This window comes from Lactuca virosa, chromosome 1 (assembly GCF_052849685.1).
Source record: "Lactuca virosa cultivar CGN04683 chromosome 1, Lactuca_virosa_CGN04683_v6, whole genome shotgun sequence".
Classification (NCBI taxonomy): domain Eukaryota; kingdom Viridiplantae; phylum Streptophyta; class Magnoliopsida; order Asterales; family Asteraceae; genus Lactuca; species Lactuca virosa.
In genome coordinates this window covers 49,183,045-49,198,991 of record NC_136426.1, presented here as the reverse complement: position 1 = coordinate 49,198,991, position 15,947 = coordinate 49,183,045, and the positions used below count along the sequence as shown (strand labels likewise).

The 15,947-nt window shown below is 37.1% G+C and overlaps 1 protein-coding gene across 2 annotated transcripts; it reads left to right on the top strand.

Moving 5' to 3' along the window:
• Nucleotides 1–496: 496 nt before the first annotated feature.
• LOC145124864 (FRIGIDA-like protein 4a) lies at nucleotides 497–5,433 on the top strand. Of its 2 annotated transcripts, none has more exons than XM_079060441.1 (4): nucleotides 497–673; nucleotides 1,801–2,829; nucleotides 2,977–3,152; nucleotides 4,648–5,433. In XM_079060441.1, exons 2-4 carry the CDS (start codon nucleotides 1,815–1,817, stop codon nucleotides 5,215–5,217), a joined length of 1,761 nt encoding a protein of 586 aa, XP_078916567.1. In that variant the 5' UTR covers nucleotides 497–673; nucleotides 1,801–1,814; the 3' UTR covers nucleotides 5,218–5,433. The 2 variants fall into 2 exon arrangements, with proteins under 2 accessions (XP_078916567.1, XP_078916503.1); XM_079060377.1 differs by having other exon boundaries at nucleotides 1,759–2,829.
• The last annotated feature ends 10,514 nt before the right edge of the window (nucleotides 5,434–15,947 follow it).

The window sequence follows — 15,947 nt, the reverse complement described above, 5'->3', positions numbered from 1 at the left end:
TTTTTAATACCCCATTTCAATTTTTTTCATTATTTTATGTAATTGAAACTATTATGATTGTTACATTTCATTTTGTTATTTTGTTTTATTCTTTGCATCATATAATTTAAGGGTTATAAAGATAATTTTGAATGTTATTCATATAAGTTTTTTTAGAAGTAGTATTATGAATGATAAAAGAACTATTATTATATGTAAATTTTGTAGTATTTTTTATGTGATTTTGTTAAATTTATGAAATTTTATAAATGTTTGAATTTTGAATATATGTTATGTGATGTTAAATTGGAATAGGGAAGTACATTCTTTGTTGATTTAATCTGAGGTTTTTTTTTTTGTAAATTTTATTTGAAATTTGTCTTTATTTTTATTATTATTATTATTATTATTATTATTATTATTATTATTATTATTATTATTATTATTTTTGTAAACCCGCCACAACTTTTACACGGTTCGAACATTATGGAGTATCTGAATGGTTCAGCAATATTGCAACATGAGTATGTCGCTGGATGATGGTTGTTTGACATCCTTGCCCCTTTGCCCTAATACCCTTCGACACCCGCCTAATCGTATACTCTTTCCAGTCGACGTTCCTTCAACGAATCCTATTTCCGGCCAGCTCCGCCACTCCGCCATCGCTGCCCCTTCGTCAGCGCCAGCGCCGACGGTAAGCTTCATTTCTTCATCTCTGAAATCGTTTTTTCCATGAAACAATCTCTGAAATCTGATTTCGAAAATACGTGCTGAAAACCTGACTTCGAAAATCCGGGTTTCGTATACGAACTACTGGTTATATTGGCTTTAAATTGTAGGAATCTGATTTTCCGTTGATGAAATGCAGATTTGCTGAATTGTGTTGTTGACCCTCTAAATTGTAGTCATTAACGTAGGCAATTAGGGATTCTTTCCGTTGTTGAGTTTTAAAGATGGCTAAACTACTGGTTATATTGGCTTTCTCTTACTATAGGGCCAAGATTATACAATATAAATCATTACTAGAGGGCCTTTTAATTTACAATCAGCTCCCTCCAAGAAATTAAAAGGCCTTTAAGTTGAATTTATGTTTCTTATTGGCCTTTGCCATTGGTTGCTAACTTGCTATGAATTTTTCTTGCAATCCAAACATTTTTAAAGGGTATTGTTATAGTGTTCATTAAAGATATTGCTTATGGCTTTTCACTTGCAATGGCTATGGGGAATAGTCATAAAGTTTCATCAAGTATTCAAAAAAGATATTGCTTATGGCTTTTCAGAAGAATTACCTATGAAGAAATTGGTGATGATGTATTTGTGTCGTTGTTTAATGAGTCTAGTGACATATCTAAATAAGAACACATGGTTGTGGTTTTATGTTATGTTGAATTGTTGATAGTTGTGGACTTGTTAAGGTGATATTTGTTGGTATTGTGTGTATAAGAGATGCATCTTCAAATTCAATATTGGGCTCATTTTTCGTGCTCAGTGAATAAATTTGTTTAAATGTCTATCAACATATGTATGAACCAAAGTATGATAAGGGTATACAATAGTTGATTAATCAGTGAAAGACTTCAAGTTTAAGTGTAACGAGCAGTCTTGCACCATTTTTCATGTAATTTTGGCAAGTGCATTTTATTACACTAATTAGTATCTTTTTTGGAGATGGATTTTTGTACTTCTCCACTAAGCATAATGCAAAGTGAGTATGATTTGGTATTTGAATCGACTTAAAATAGTTGATTTTTGATGCTAACGATGATTTTGTAATTTCAGGAAAACAATCAAATAAGATTGATGTAAGATTTTCTGTTGCAGTTTTACACAAAAACATGGCTGAAGTAGATCTCACAATGGCATTCAAACTAACCCCTTCTCTTCTAGAACAACTTGGGAAAGCATTAATTGAGCTACAATCCCATTCAGACACCACTTCAGATACTGTTTCATTCACCGAAATAAGTGATCACTTCCGTGACCTCGAATCAAAAATGTTAAAAAAATACACCGAACTCGAATCCAAAGAGAAATCCTTCAAACAAGAAGAATCCAACAGCCGCCGATCCCTAGCGGCAAAAGTGTCGGCAGTTGCCGAAAAAGAACAAGAGATGTTCGACCGCATTCAGCTCTTAAAAGATGCCGCCGTCGCCGCCATTGCTGAGGCCCGCGCCAATTACCTTCCGCCACCTGTCTACAACACCGCTGATGATGTCACCGAAGACATGGACAACACCAAGGTAATAATACCAAACTCCCCCGAAGAAACAAATGACGATGGTGGTGGTGGTGACTCGGTCACGTTTTATGACGAGTTGACTCGGTTATGCGACCAGATGGATGCAAAAGGACTTGTGAGTCTCTTTATGGAAAACCGAAAAAGTATATCTGTTTTACGTGAAGAACTTAGTCATGTACTTAAAAGTACAAAAGAACCAGGTCGTCTGGTTCTTGACTCACTTGAGGGTTTCTACGCCGACGACACCACCACCGCCGCCAGCGGTGGCGGCTCTCAGGGAATGAGGCAGTCGTGTATAGCTATTATGGAGTCTTTGAGTGCCATGTTGGCAGGGGGGGAGATGGGGGCAGATGTTTTGTTAGGACTTGAAATTAAGCAAGAAGCCAAGGCTATGGCTAATGAGTGGAGGGGTAAATTGGTAGTTAATGATAATGATGATGATAACGATGGAAAGTCATTGGAAGTTGAGGGTTTTTTGCAGCTTGTTGCGACTTTTAGGGTTGCATCAGAGTTTGATGAAGACGAACTCTGCAAACTTGTTTTTGCGGTTTGTGAGCGTAGAGAAGCACCGAGTTTATGCCGGGCTCTTGGTTTAGCGCACAAAATGCCAGGTTTGTGCCTTTGTGGACATCATTGGCCCTTTTTGTCCCCCTCCCTTAAAGCCCTTAGTTTTGGGATTTTCATGGTGTACAATGGAGATAATGGTTTTGTTTCGAGTTGGAAATTAGGGTTTGATTTTTTTATTTTTATTTTGGTAGGTGTTATTGAGGAGCTGGTTAGTAGTGGGAAGTTGATTAGTGCGGTGCATTTTGTGCATGGATTTGAGCTTGCAGATAGATTCCCAACTGTACCACTTTTGAAGACTTATTTGAAGGATTTGAGGAGGAGTTCACAAGGGAAACGTGGTAATTGGGGCAATCCAGAGAGTGGTCTGGTATGATTCTTGGTCTTATTATTTTGTGTTTATCTTTGTTTTATTTTGAAAATCTCTATTTTTTGACATTTTTTTTTCACAATTTTCCCTCTTATCGGTCAAATATTATGACCAATCAGTTATTTTTCCAGTGAAAATGCGGCTTTGTAGAGCCCATCCCTTAAAAAAATCGCAGATCTTTAATCTTGGGTTGTCACAAAAAATATAATTTTCCTTTATGATTAGAAAGATTGAAATTCAGACGTACTAATTAGGGCTAAATGCAAGAAATAGGAATGTACTTGTTTCTTATGGCATTTTACTTTCATTTTTAAATATTATAGCATCGTGTTCCAGTTTTCTCTCCTATTACGACATTGTATGATATGCTCTCCCTTCAATGAAACAAGTAATTCACTCCAACAGAACACATAAACAAGCAGAATGAAATGAACTCAAAGTTTACTGATAATCTCCATCTTTCGAGAGGATGGGCTCTCCAAAAGCTAAATAGCAATTACTCCAAAAAAAAACATCCACATTCTAGACAAGACAAGAAATATAAATACTAGGAATAAAAAGGACAAAAGAGTAGCAGCTCCTGAAATCAAAAGAGAATTGTTCTCACTAAGGATGTTTCCACCAAGAAGAGCAGCAACCAATCAGGGAAGGCCACTGCTATTGGGTCCCCACAAATGAGTGTTGAATTTGTCCATTGCATTTAAATTAGACTTTTGGACTCTTTTACCCCTGCGCTTGTAAACCCGGAGAGGCTGGGGCATATCATTGTACTTTCAAAACTCTACCCAAATATAGTAATGAAAATTGCTTTGTATTCTGATGACACCGCTGTAATTGGGTGGAAATTTCAGAGTATAATGCTTAGTAGGACGCAAATGAACTTAGGTTGCTTTAATAAATAAAAATGACGCTAGTACATTGCTATTTCTTGCATTGAGTTTTCGAGTGTTTTCTTGAAAAATCTACCCAATTACAGCATTATACACCCATTTTTTTTCTTAATTACAGTATTGTACTTCAACAATTTTTTGGGAATTTAGCAACGAAAGTTGCATTGTATTTGGACAACATTGCTATAATTGGGTAGTTCTTTCGATATACATTGCTGTAATATGACGATAGTTACAGTAGGATGCTATAATAAACAAAAATACAAAAGTACATTGCTATTTCTTGCATTTAACCATCTAGCTTCGTAATTTTTTTTTCTACTATAGCAATGTATTTCAGGCTGTTTCTTATTAAGGCACTATTCCTTGAAAATTTTATTCAATTAAAGCATTGTACTTCCAATTTTATTTTTATTAGGACATTCTATTCTGAGAAAATTACCCAATAATAGCAGTGGAAATTGCTTTGTATATAAATGTCATTGCTATAATTGGGTAGATTTTTATATATACTAGGACGAAATGAAAGTAGGATGCTATAATAAACAAAATAATGAAAGTACATTAACATTTCTTGCATTTAACTCAATTAATTATTCATGTAGAACGAAGGAAACGCGAAAGAGCTCGCAGCACTACAAAACGTAGTCCACTGCGTGCAAAAATACGAGCTGGAAACAGAATACCCACTCGAAGCAATTCACAGAAGACTGGAACAATTAGAAAGAGCAAAAGTCGATAGAAAAAGGTCATCACGTGATCCACCTACTAATAATAGGTTTCGTGACTCACCTACCAAACACCACCACCAAAATAAAAAACAACGATCAAAAAGCGGCGGCTTCGGCGGTGGTGGTGGAGGTGGAGGTTACGGGCACCACCGCCACCATAATGGGCGGCACGCTCCTCCTCCTCCAGCCTACATGGATAGATCACTTTATGCCGCTCAGCCCGGCGAGCGGTACCCTCAGGTGGATTACAGCTATCCGGCAGCGGCTCCTCCACCTACTCAGGCGGCGTATTCTCAACAGGTTTATGAACAGAGTGCGTATTACTACCCTCCTCCGGATGCAGCGGTGGCAGGGGCGGGAGCAGCAGCTTACGGGGTGTATACAAGTAGCGGTGCACCGGCGGCCTATCAACCGGCTCCTTATCAACCGTATACATACCAGTAGCAGTGGGCCCGTTTTTTACTGTCAAAAATTATATGTAAGTGGTCAGGACAAAGGTGTTTTCGGTTTTTAGGTCATTTTTGTTTTGATTTTTTACTTTTTAATGCTAGCTACGTTGTACACTTTAATGATAACTTTGTTTTGAGGCAAAGCTATAAAGTGCTTAGCCTTTTTGACCTAGTTGAAAATATCATATGTGAAAATCAGTTTACCTTTTTACATCAGGCGAAAGCCTAAAAAATCATGTGGATCGCAACTTCGCAAGCTTGCTCTTTTTTTTTTTTTTTTTTTTTTGCGAGTTACTAATTATACCCTTTTACTTAAAGTTCTTTTGGTCATTTTATATTGTGTATTTGTACTGCATAAGCCAAACCAAATACTTTATATTGATCATTTTTACCCCATAAATATCGTTTTGAAGTTGTGCGATCTACAACAATACTTCAAGATATTTTTACTATTTTATAATCCAGCTTGTTATGTAAATACTTTTTACCAATTTTGGTGAATAAAAATGGTATGTCTGTTAACTTAAATGGTTAAAAACTAGCATGTTTGATGGATAAAAAGACCTCTTTTTATTTCAAATCCGAAATTTTGAGAAAATACTTCATTTTTTACAAAAATCCAACAAAATGGTAGATAAACATAGCAATGAAGGATTTAAAGAAAATGATATTCGAAACAACCATTCCAGAAAAGGTCGTTCTGGAAATGGGTAGAGAGTTTTTGAAAAATGCATGGTTATATCCGTAATAGTCTTATAATACAAATTCCTCGTGTCCTTGTCTCCAGGTTATTTTCCTATTTTGACTTTTAACTGATTAAAAACTTTTCATCCTGTTTGTGGCAGTGGATCTTGAAAGATTTAAAGTTAGTTTGTTCTTTTAGGCTTGCTATCGTCAAATGGATAGATGTTGAAGCAAATTGTGAATAGTAATGTACTTGATTCGTTACCCATAATAGCAATGTACTTGATTCGTTTACCCAGAAATAACAACATACTGACTCTTTTACCCATAATAGCATTTGAAGCCACCATTGAGTGGTTCACATATAAGACAAATAAAAATTGAAAAAAAAAAAACATATTTTAATTTTGTATGTGAACACCCATGTAAGTAAATACTTATAGTGAACAAATAATTTTCGGGGTTAGTGGCAGTATAATAGAAAAATACATTGCTAGTTTTTGCATTTAGCCCTTTTTTCAACTTGCCATTTTCCCTGGTTTCAGCCAATTCTGTAAGTCTATTGTCACCTGGAGTTACTACTTGCCTGATCGGGTTGTCATCTAATCCCTTTGATTCTAATAAACTACCAGTGTTGAGTTGTTAAGTAATCATAATTCATTAGGGGTAAACGCCAAAACCGCAAAAGTTAGATGGGTTGTTTTGAAGTGCTAGATGCATGGTTACTTTTCTGAGTAACTCACAGTTTTGATCATAACTACATACTCATCAATTTTGTTTTACTTTAGATTATGCTAGTGCCTTGAAGAAATGTGTTAAAGTTTGATTCATCAATTTTGTTTTACCTTAAACTATGCAATTAAGTGGACAATATATGCATTTATTGGTTTATTTTCTTCACTCTTGGTTGTCTCATCACCTACAATTGACTGTATAATGGGGAAAAAACCCAATGTATAAGTTTTATCATAAATATTAAATCTCCATAGCTTAGATATATAACCATGCATGCAACCAGTGTCCAATTAGGAAATCAGAGTACAAGTTATGGGAAAAGTAATAATGGTTAGGATGCATTATGTAAATGTGTCTACATGTTTCCCTCAATCTTTTTGTATTTGGGTCATTAACAACAAACATCAAAGAAGAAATAGTATATATTGTTTCCTCTTTTGTATATTAGGCAACAAAAAGGTTAGAAGTATGTGTAAGTAGGAACCCCAATCGTCAATTACTTAAGTTTGTTATGTGCTTTGTATTTTTTACACTTTGGAGTATTGTAGACTAAAATAGTTTTATTTTTCCATTACTTTCATGGTATGATAAATAGATACAATTAAGGATAGTTAAAAGAAAACCTGGGCATTTGGTCTAGTGGTATGATTCTCGCTTTGGGTGAGAGAGGTCCCGAGTTCGATTCTCGGAATGCCCCGTTTGTGCTCTTTCCCTATATTTACGAACCCACTACTGATTTTTCCCTCCCTTTACTTGTTTGTTTTCGTATCCAAATCAAAATCAAAATAAAATAATAAAATATAGTAGCCAAGTGGTTTGTCGATTCGGCAATTGTCAAATTGACCATATTCTTATTTATTGATTATCACGTACTATGTTAGACAATATTAATTTAATCTAATTTTGAGTCCATGTTCAAGCCTAAAAAAACCATTTTCTGTAAATATTATAATTTTCAAACCAAACGTTCAAAAAAAAATAATAAAATAAATCATATAGTATCACATGATATATAATATTATACTTTTTCATAAAATTATATCAAAGTTGTGCATTTAAATAGCATTATAATATACATCCATGTCGTGGATCCCACACCAAAACACTACATCATTCAACAATCGCCCGCCAAACTTAATATAATGTCTTTGGACTCATAACGGTCTATATACATAAACCTGCGGTGTAAACCGAAATAAATGCCAAAAATGCAAAGACAAAAGTTTAAAAGTTTAATATGACTTTTCAAATGTAAATGTCTATTAGAGCTCTTAATTATTAAATGATAAAATTAAAAAACGGTATGTTTTACAAAAATTTATAGATTTAGGGCGTGTTCGGCAAAATTAGCTGTTAGTGGGTAGCGGATAACTAGTAGCGTTTTGTTAAATGCTACATGAAGTATCACTTGGATTTGGAGCGTTTTGTTTAAACTAAACGCTAGAAGCTTGTAGTGTCAAAGAAGACTTTCTGTTTAAAACAGAGCGTTTTGTCAAACGCTAGAAGCTCTTAAACGCTCCCAAACGCCCCGTGCCGAACACGCCCTTAACCTCAATTTTTTTTTCTTGACAAGCATGGTACACATATTGTTTCAGTTTTTTGCGCAGTTGGTTTCTGGTCCAGAAAAAAATATATTGTATCCTTTCTAATTTCTTTTTTATTTTGTAAAAACGAATTTCATTAAAAAACAATACCCGACATTCATTTCTCTCCTTATATACCACCACCCCCTCCTTGTTCATCTCTCTCTCTCTCTCACACACACACATAGACACACACAAACCCCATCCTCGACACCCTTTTCATCATCTGCTTTACCTAATGTTTTAAAAACCAATTTGAACTGACCGTCGAACAGGTTGGACCGAGAATCGGATATGAGAGCAGTTCAACTATCACCAATTTTATGTCTATTTTCGAACCGGACTGAATCGGCCGATTTTACAAAAATCCAATTGAACCGGTTAAATTAAATCGGTTGAACCAGTTAAATCACATAAAAATACATGAAAATGAAGCATTTTGCATAATAAACTTTTATAGTTTTTTTCACATTTATTTGGATTTCTTTGAATAAAAACACATAATAAATGTTTAGAAGTTTTTACGATTCGTTTGTATTCAATTAGGATTATATTTTGTTTCGATATTATACTTTTTTAGATGTGCGTGGATTGATGTAAAAAAACTTATGGTTATGTGTTATTTTAATGTATTTAGATTGATCTACAACTTGCTTTCATGTGTAATTTTAATTTTTGAATAGGTGGACATTAAATTCTTGATTTATGTATGTATGTATGTGTGTAGGAAAATATGGAAAAATATAAAAATTAATCGGTTTACTAAGCGGTCGAACCGGAAACCGGTCACCATACCGATTCAAATAAAATACCAGTTTTTAAAACATTGGCTACCCCTTTACTAACACTACAAGAAATACGTTTATTGGTGGCGACATCTAACTTTCACGCTAGATGTCGCCGCTAAAAGTGGTCGTCGCTGCTAAAGCTAAAAAACCATGATCCGCGTCAAATGAATTCGTTCATCCTTATCTGTTGATCTTGGCCTAATCCAATGGTTGGAAATAAGTATCTCTTAATATTATTAGCATCGACATTGTCTGATGATTCAGCAGCGGTTCCCTTGGATGATATTCAGGTTGATGAGTGTCTGAACTATGTGGAGAGACTGATTGCAATCCTTGATAGGAAAACGAAGACTTTGCGCAACAAGGCGGTGGGTTTGGTTAAGGTGCAATGGCATCACCGGAAGGGTTTGGAGTGGATGTGGGAACCCGAGGAGGAGACACTGGAATATTACCCGGAGTTATTTGCAGCAACGGACTTCGAGGACGAAATCTGATTCAAGTGGGGGAGGGTTCTAACACCCGTGTCCTCATGTTCGATTCCTATATTAATTTTATGACTTTTATTCATTTTAGGTGACTTACGTAGGGCTTATGTCAATAAGAGCATGCGCGAGATTAATACTCTACACAAGGGCGTATATTTATCTACACGAGGCGTAGAGCATGGTGTGACGCATGGCGTAGCACCAGAGGGTTGACTTTGGTCAAAATTTGATGTTAGGTCAAGTAGGTGGGTTCTAGTCATGGAAGGGTAAAATGGTTTTTTTACCCAAGTAAGATAGCGATGAAGCAATACCCTCGAGTTGGATTATTACCTTAAATCTGATTAGGGTTTTATTATGTATTGATTAGTGTGAGGAGTTTCAGTATCGGTATCCCGAGTGTGAGATCTGTGTGTCTTCAGATTGAGGTGAGTCTTCTCACTATACTCGTGGGTCGAAGGCACCAATATCGGCCTACTAGATTGTATTATGAAGGATGTTATTTGTCTTTGTGATACTTGCCTGGAAGACCCCGGGGGGTAGCCTGTGACATTTATATGAAAGACCATGGGCGTAGCTGTAACGCCCGCAGATCCAGGCTAGTCAATTTAGAGACAATAAGCATCAAAAATGAGTTTTTGATGGAAGATTATTTAGAAGGATTAATCTTTTCCAAGTGGTAGTATATGTTACAAGGATTCCGTACATATAAAGAACGCCGAAATTCGAGTTATAACGAAGAAGTTATGAGCCGTCAAAGTTTTTCGGCAAAACCGGCACGGCACCGGGAGACGTAAATAGTGAATTTACGATAGAGTACTTTTTAGCCTTAGTAATCTAAACAAAAGTTATAGTATACGTTAAACCGAGAGCGTCCATAAAAAGAACGCCCAAATCTGACTTCGTATGAGAAAGTTATGATTTTTCTAAGATTTGACATAGCAGTGCACGGCCCGAAACTCGAATTTTAGTTCGAGCGGTTTTTGGCTTAAGCGACCTAAATGAGAGTTGAAGATATCATTAGTAGGAACTCAACGGTAAAAAGATAGACGAAAACGGAGTCCGTATGAAGGAGTTACGAATTCTTCTCGGTCATTTAACAGTCTAATCTCCTCCTACTGTTAAATTTAAGATCGGTCGAGAATTAGATGACGGAGTCAAAACGGAGCTCGTATGGGAAAGTTATGAATTTTTGAAAATCGGCTGATTTCCACCCTTTATGCGATGCCACGTGTCAGCACCAGGCTGTGCGTGGCTGTCTCCAGCGGGTCACGACGTGAATTTATGTTTCACGACGTGAATTGCCCCTAGACAGCCTATAAATAGAGGTGTCGGGTGAAGCTCATTCCTAACACCTTCAAACCCTTCTTTCTCTCTCTAGAACCTCCCTGTAACCCTTAAACCCCCCAAAAAGCCTAGGGAACCCCCTAGCACCCGAAGGAAGCCCCGAGGCTCCCGAAGCCCCAAGAAAAGAGCCTTTCGGCTCAGAAACTCTGCTCCGGCGGAGCCCGATTTTCGAGAAAACCCGTTGTAAGTGAGCTACGCCTACGCTATTTTTAATATAGCTTCTAATTAATTATAGTAACATTATTAGGACCTTAAAATAATTATTTGGGCTATTATTATGAGTTATATAAGAGTGTTGCTTAACGCTTATATAATAGTAATAATAGCTAGACTTTTAATTAGTCGCGATTAACGTTAGACTAAACCCTAGTGGTATTGATACTAGGTTTTGTCAAGAGAAAATTGTTTTGAGATAACGAAGTGCTGTCCGAGTACCAAGTCACCACTTTATCAAGTGAGTGCATAGTTACTTTCATCTTACACATAGATATGAAGTATTTTATAAATTACATGCTATGTGTGTATACTGTCTGAATACTTGCTGTCTATGCTGGATGAAACGTTTTATACATGTTTTAAATGATCTAAAATGTATATATGTATTTTATATTTACAAAATGTGTTGGGAAAAACATGGGTAGATTAGAGGTGAGAAAAATGATGAGCGATGAAAGATGAGAAAAATGATGAGCGATGAAAGATGAGATGAATGATGAGCGATGATATATGAGTGATAAAATATGGTGCGGAGCGATGACCTAAGTGATGAGCCAAAGCGATGAGCCAAAACGATGAGCCAAAGCGATGAGCCAAACAATGAGCCAAAACGATGAGCCAAACTTCCAGTTCTAAAGGTAAGGACCCGGCGTGATCGCATAGCATCCCCTCGATTTTATTCTGCTTGTTATTTGATTTCACTCAAATGTTGGAAAAAAATTTATACTATGGATGATTTGGAATAATTTGGTTGTATTTTTTGGGTGTTTGAAAAATGAAAATTTTATCAATATTTTTGGGATGTTACACATAATATCAAAGAAAGCCTCATTTTTTAAATGACGAATTAACAAGGAACACTTTGGTTTTCATTTCCTCCGAACACAACTTTGGTTTTAGTCTGTCTATATTAAAAAATTGTTTACTGCAATGTGCAATGCAATTCTTTTTGTTTGATTTCATTTAGTGTATCGTACACATCTTGTACAACATTGGTTTGTTATTTATTTCTGGGTATGATTTCAGGATTTGATAAAGAAGGATTCTTGATTAGATATATGTATATACGAATTTATATGTTTTCAATGTCGAGGGTTAGAACTTAGAGCTTGCATGCATTGACGTTTTATGAATTTTCACCATTTACCTTAGTTTTGGTGAACTTTTTATTGGTCTACGAACCAGGTTTTGTGTTTAATCCAGATTTGGATTTTAATGAGATTTTAGATTACAATAAGGAACTAGGATATATGCTTACAAATGATAGGAGTTAGATTGTGTATTGATTTGCTATGAATTTTCACCATTTGACTTAACTTGATGAACTTTCTAATAGTTAGGAATTGGGTTTCGACAAGTTCTTAATCTTGATATGGATTTTTTGTGAGTTTTTAGATTGCAATAAGGAACTATGTTTTGTGAGTTTTAATTCATATCACATGCAACCTTATTGTAGAAAAGACGGTTTTCGATGGTGGTAGTGGAGTTGTGGAGGGGATGAATAAGAAATGATAAGAAGGTGTTGGTATATGTATATGTATGTGGTAGGGGTATGGTGGACCCTAATTATTTTAATAGTTATATAAAAAAATGTAAACAAAAAAAATATAATAAAAAAGATATAAAAGTCATTTCATATGAATCAGAGACCAACTACAAAAGAAATGGAAACCACATGAAGTAACATAAGTTGGGTCAAACTAAGTTGATCGGAAACACTTTTTGTATGATTATTTTAATTGTTTACTAGGGGGTGTGGATTTTTTTTTAAATATATTTTTTTACCATTTATGTATGCGGAAAAAAGAAATATGTGAAAACATTGTTAAAAAATATGTGAAAACATTACTTGTTTTTAAAAAGACAAAATACATAAAAAATATTTGTTTATCCTCTTTTGTAGATGTAAAAAAATAACTTATAAAATCTAAAACATTTATACCTTGTTTATCCTCTTTTGTAGATGTAAAAAAATAGCTTATAAAATCTAAGACATTTTGTAACAACCCAAATTTTACAGAAAATTTTTAACTTTTAATTTCATAAATATCAACCACAAGGTGTCCAAAAATCCCATTACATAGTCATATTATTTTAAGGTTCAGAGTACGAAAACAAAATATGAAAACACTGGAGAATGCACGCCACGCCATCTGTAACATCCCAAAATTCAAGGCCAAAAATTTCGTTTTAATTAAGTTATTATATAAAACAATCAGTATAAAAACATTCATATTAATATCTCATGTCAAAACCAAAGTGTCAATAATCAAAACATATTATCATAAAACTATATCAGAGTGTAATCTCAAAGATCTCATGTGCGGAAAACATAGTGTGATGCGCTGCGATCAAGCCGACACCTTTCCTTTGAAAACGAGTACCTGAAACCAAAACTGTAAACCGTAAGCACAAAGCTTAGTGAGTTCCCCCATCATACCACATACCATACACATATAATGAACAGCTAGGAGATACGGGCCTCGCCCACACTCATGGAGATACGGGCCTCGCCCACACTTCGCTAGCTGGGAGATACGGGCCTCGCCCACCCTCTACTATCTCTGAGATACGGGCCTCGCCCACACTCCACTATCTCTAAGATACGGGCCTCGCCCACACTCAGCTACTAAACCATAACTTACAAGTATCACACAGACAACGAGTATAAACAATTCTATCATACAAGCATATATCATAATCAAACTCAACTATGAGATACGGGCTCTGCCCACACTCCAATACTAACGTATCATCTATACGGGCCGGCCTTGGTGCCTTAGACCCGTTCCTACTGGAAGGAAACTCACGTCACACTGCTGAAGTCCCGTAGACACAATCCCACTCTGCTGAAGTCCCGCAGACTCAACCCCAGCTGCTGGATGACAGATTCCCGAACTGTCAACATCAAACATCACCCAATTAATAATTGGGTTCCACTGCATAACCATAATTACATTCTTTGGGTAGTTACTAAATTACCCCTAGCTTGGCTTATTCAAGCCCAAGGCCCAAGCCATAGGCCCAAAGTCAATTAGAAATCAAAGCCCAACATATGGCCCAATTTTCCAAATTGGGCCCAAACCTTTACAAGGTCTTACCATAAGGCCCAACCTCATATATTCATTAAGGCCCAAACTATGGCCCATCTATGGCCCAATTTTCCAAATTGGGCCCAACTCCTCAAATGGGCCTTACCTCAAAGCCCATTAATTATTCTTGTCCATTTGCTTGACTTTGGATGGCCCATTAATAACGCAATCATCAAGGCCCAATAGAAGGCCCAATAATAAACCCAAGTGAAATTAGGGTTTCACATAAAATGATGATTAGGGTTAAGTTTCCAACTTAACCCATTAAGGACTTAATCCACTAAGGACTTAATCCATTAAGTCTAATATTGCTTAGATTAGTCTTTGCCAATGATAATTATTTAATATCTCAAGTTATTAAATAATTCCCGTGTGTGCGTCCCGATTAATTCTCAAAATTAGGGTTTTATTGGCATTAGGGTTTTCCAATCCAAATATTAGCCCATTTATCAATTTGTTGGCCTTTTATGTCAATTAGAGCTTTATTGGGCCTATTAGGCCCACTAGAATATCATTAAGCTCATTAGGGTTTTCACTAAGCCCATTAGGCTTCATTGGGCCCATTAGGGCTTCTTTGGGCCCATTAGGGTTTCAAGCACCCTAAACGAGTCAACACAATCCGGCAAGGCACACCGCCACCCGACACGGCGGCCGTTGCCGGCAGGAGGCGGCAGCCACCACCCTACGGTGGTGGTTTGAGCTTCTTTTCATTATTTTTCTTTCCGGTTACATTTTACAATGCTAAAACCCCAAATAATCACACACACACTAATACAAACACACATAGCCACCTTAAGGTGGCCGGCGGCGGCAGATGGTGGCAGTCACCACCGTGAGGTGGTGGTGGTGGCTGTTCTCGAGAATTCCGACCGAACCAACACTACCTACATGAAATAACAAACACCCATACGATCTCTTTCTTACAACGAGTCCAGCCACCCTCCAGGTGGCGGTTGGCGACGGCAGCACCATGGAGAGGTGGCAGCGGCGGTCTTGATGGTTGCCTAACACTGGAGAGATAGAGAGAAGGACTTGGGGCGACACTAATGGCAGCAACATCAATGACAAAGAGAACCCTAGCTCGGCCTTTATTGACGGCGACGCAACAACAAACGTCACCGGGAAAGGCGGAGGTGGTGGCGTTAGGCGGCAACACCACGACTCCTTCGTGCTACAGCGACGGACATAGGCTGAGGCAGCCAACCAAACGCGAACAACAACGTACCCACGAGCGGCTTCCCAATCCCCCGAGTCTCTTTATCTTGCCGGCGGCGGAACAAGGTGGCTGCTCCGGTGGTTCTTTGGTGTTGGCGAGGAGGCGGCAATGAAACAGTAGTGGGATGGGTCTTCGCCGGCAGCCAAGTCATGATGGCATCTCGATGGTGAGGCAGCAGGTGGCGTCGTTCGGGACTCCATCTAGTCGGAAAGCGAGAGGGACATCGGGCGGCGGCTGGGGAGAATGAGGAGGTGGCGCCGGAGGTTAGGAGGCATAAGGGGGAGGTGAGTGACGGCTGCAACATAAAGGCTTAGAGTTAGGGTTTACTTAACCCTTTATACCCGGTTCTCTTCAAAAGTTTGCCATAATGACAAAAATAGCCCCTCCTCTCCCCATTTCCTTCAAAATAATCCAATAATTACCCTTTGAACCCTCACCATTAAAATCCCTTACAACTTAGGTACACAATTTACCAAACAGTCCCCAAAGTCTTAATTATAACATATTCAGCCCTTCCACCTCATTTCTTTTTAAAATAATTCCCGATAATTACCACGGAGCCCCTGTCTTCATAAATATTTA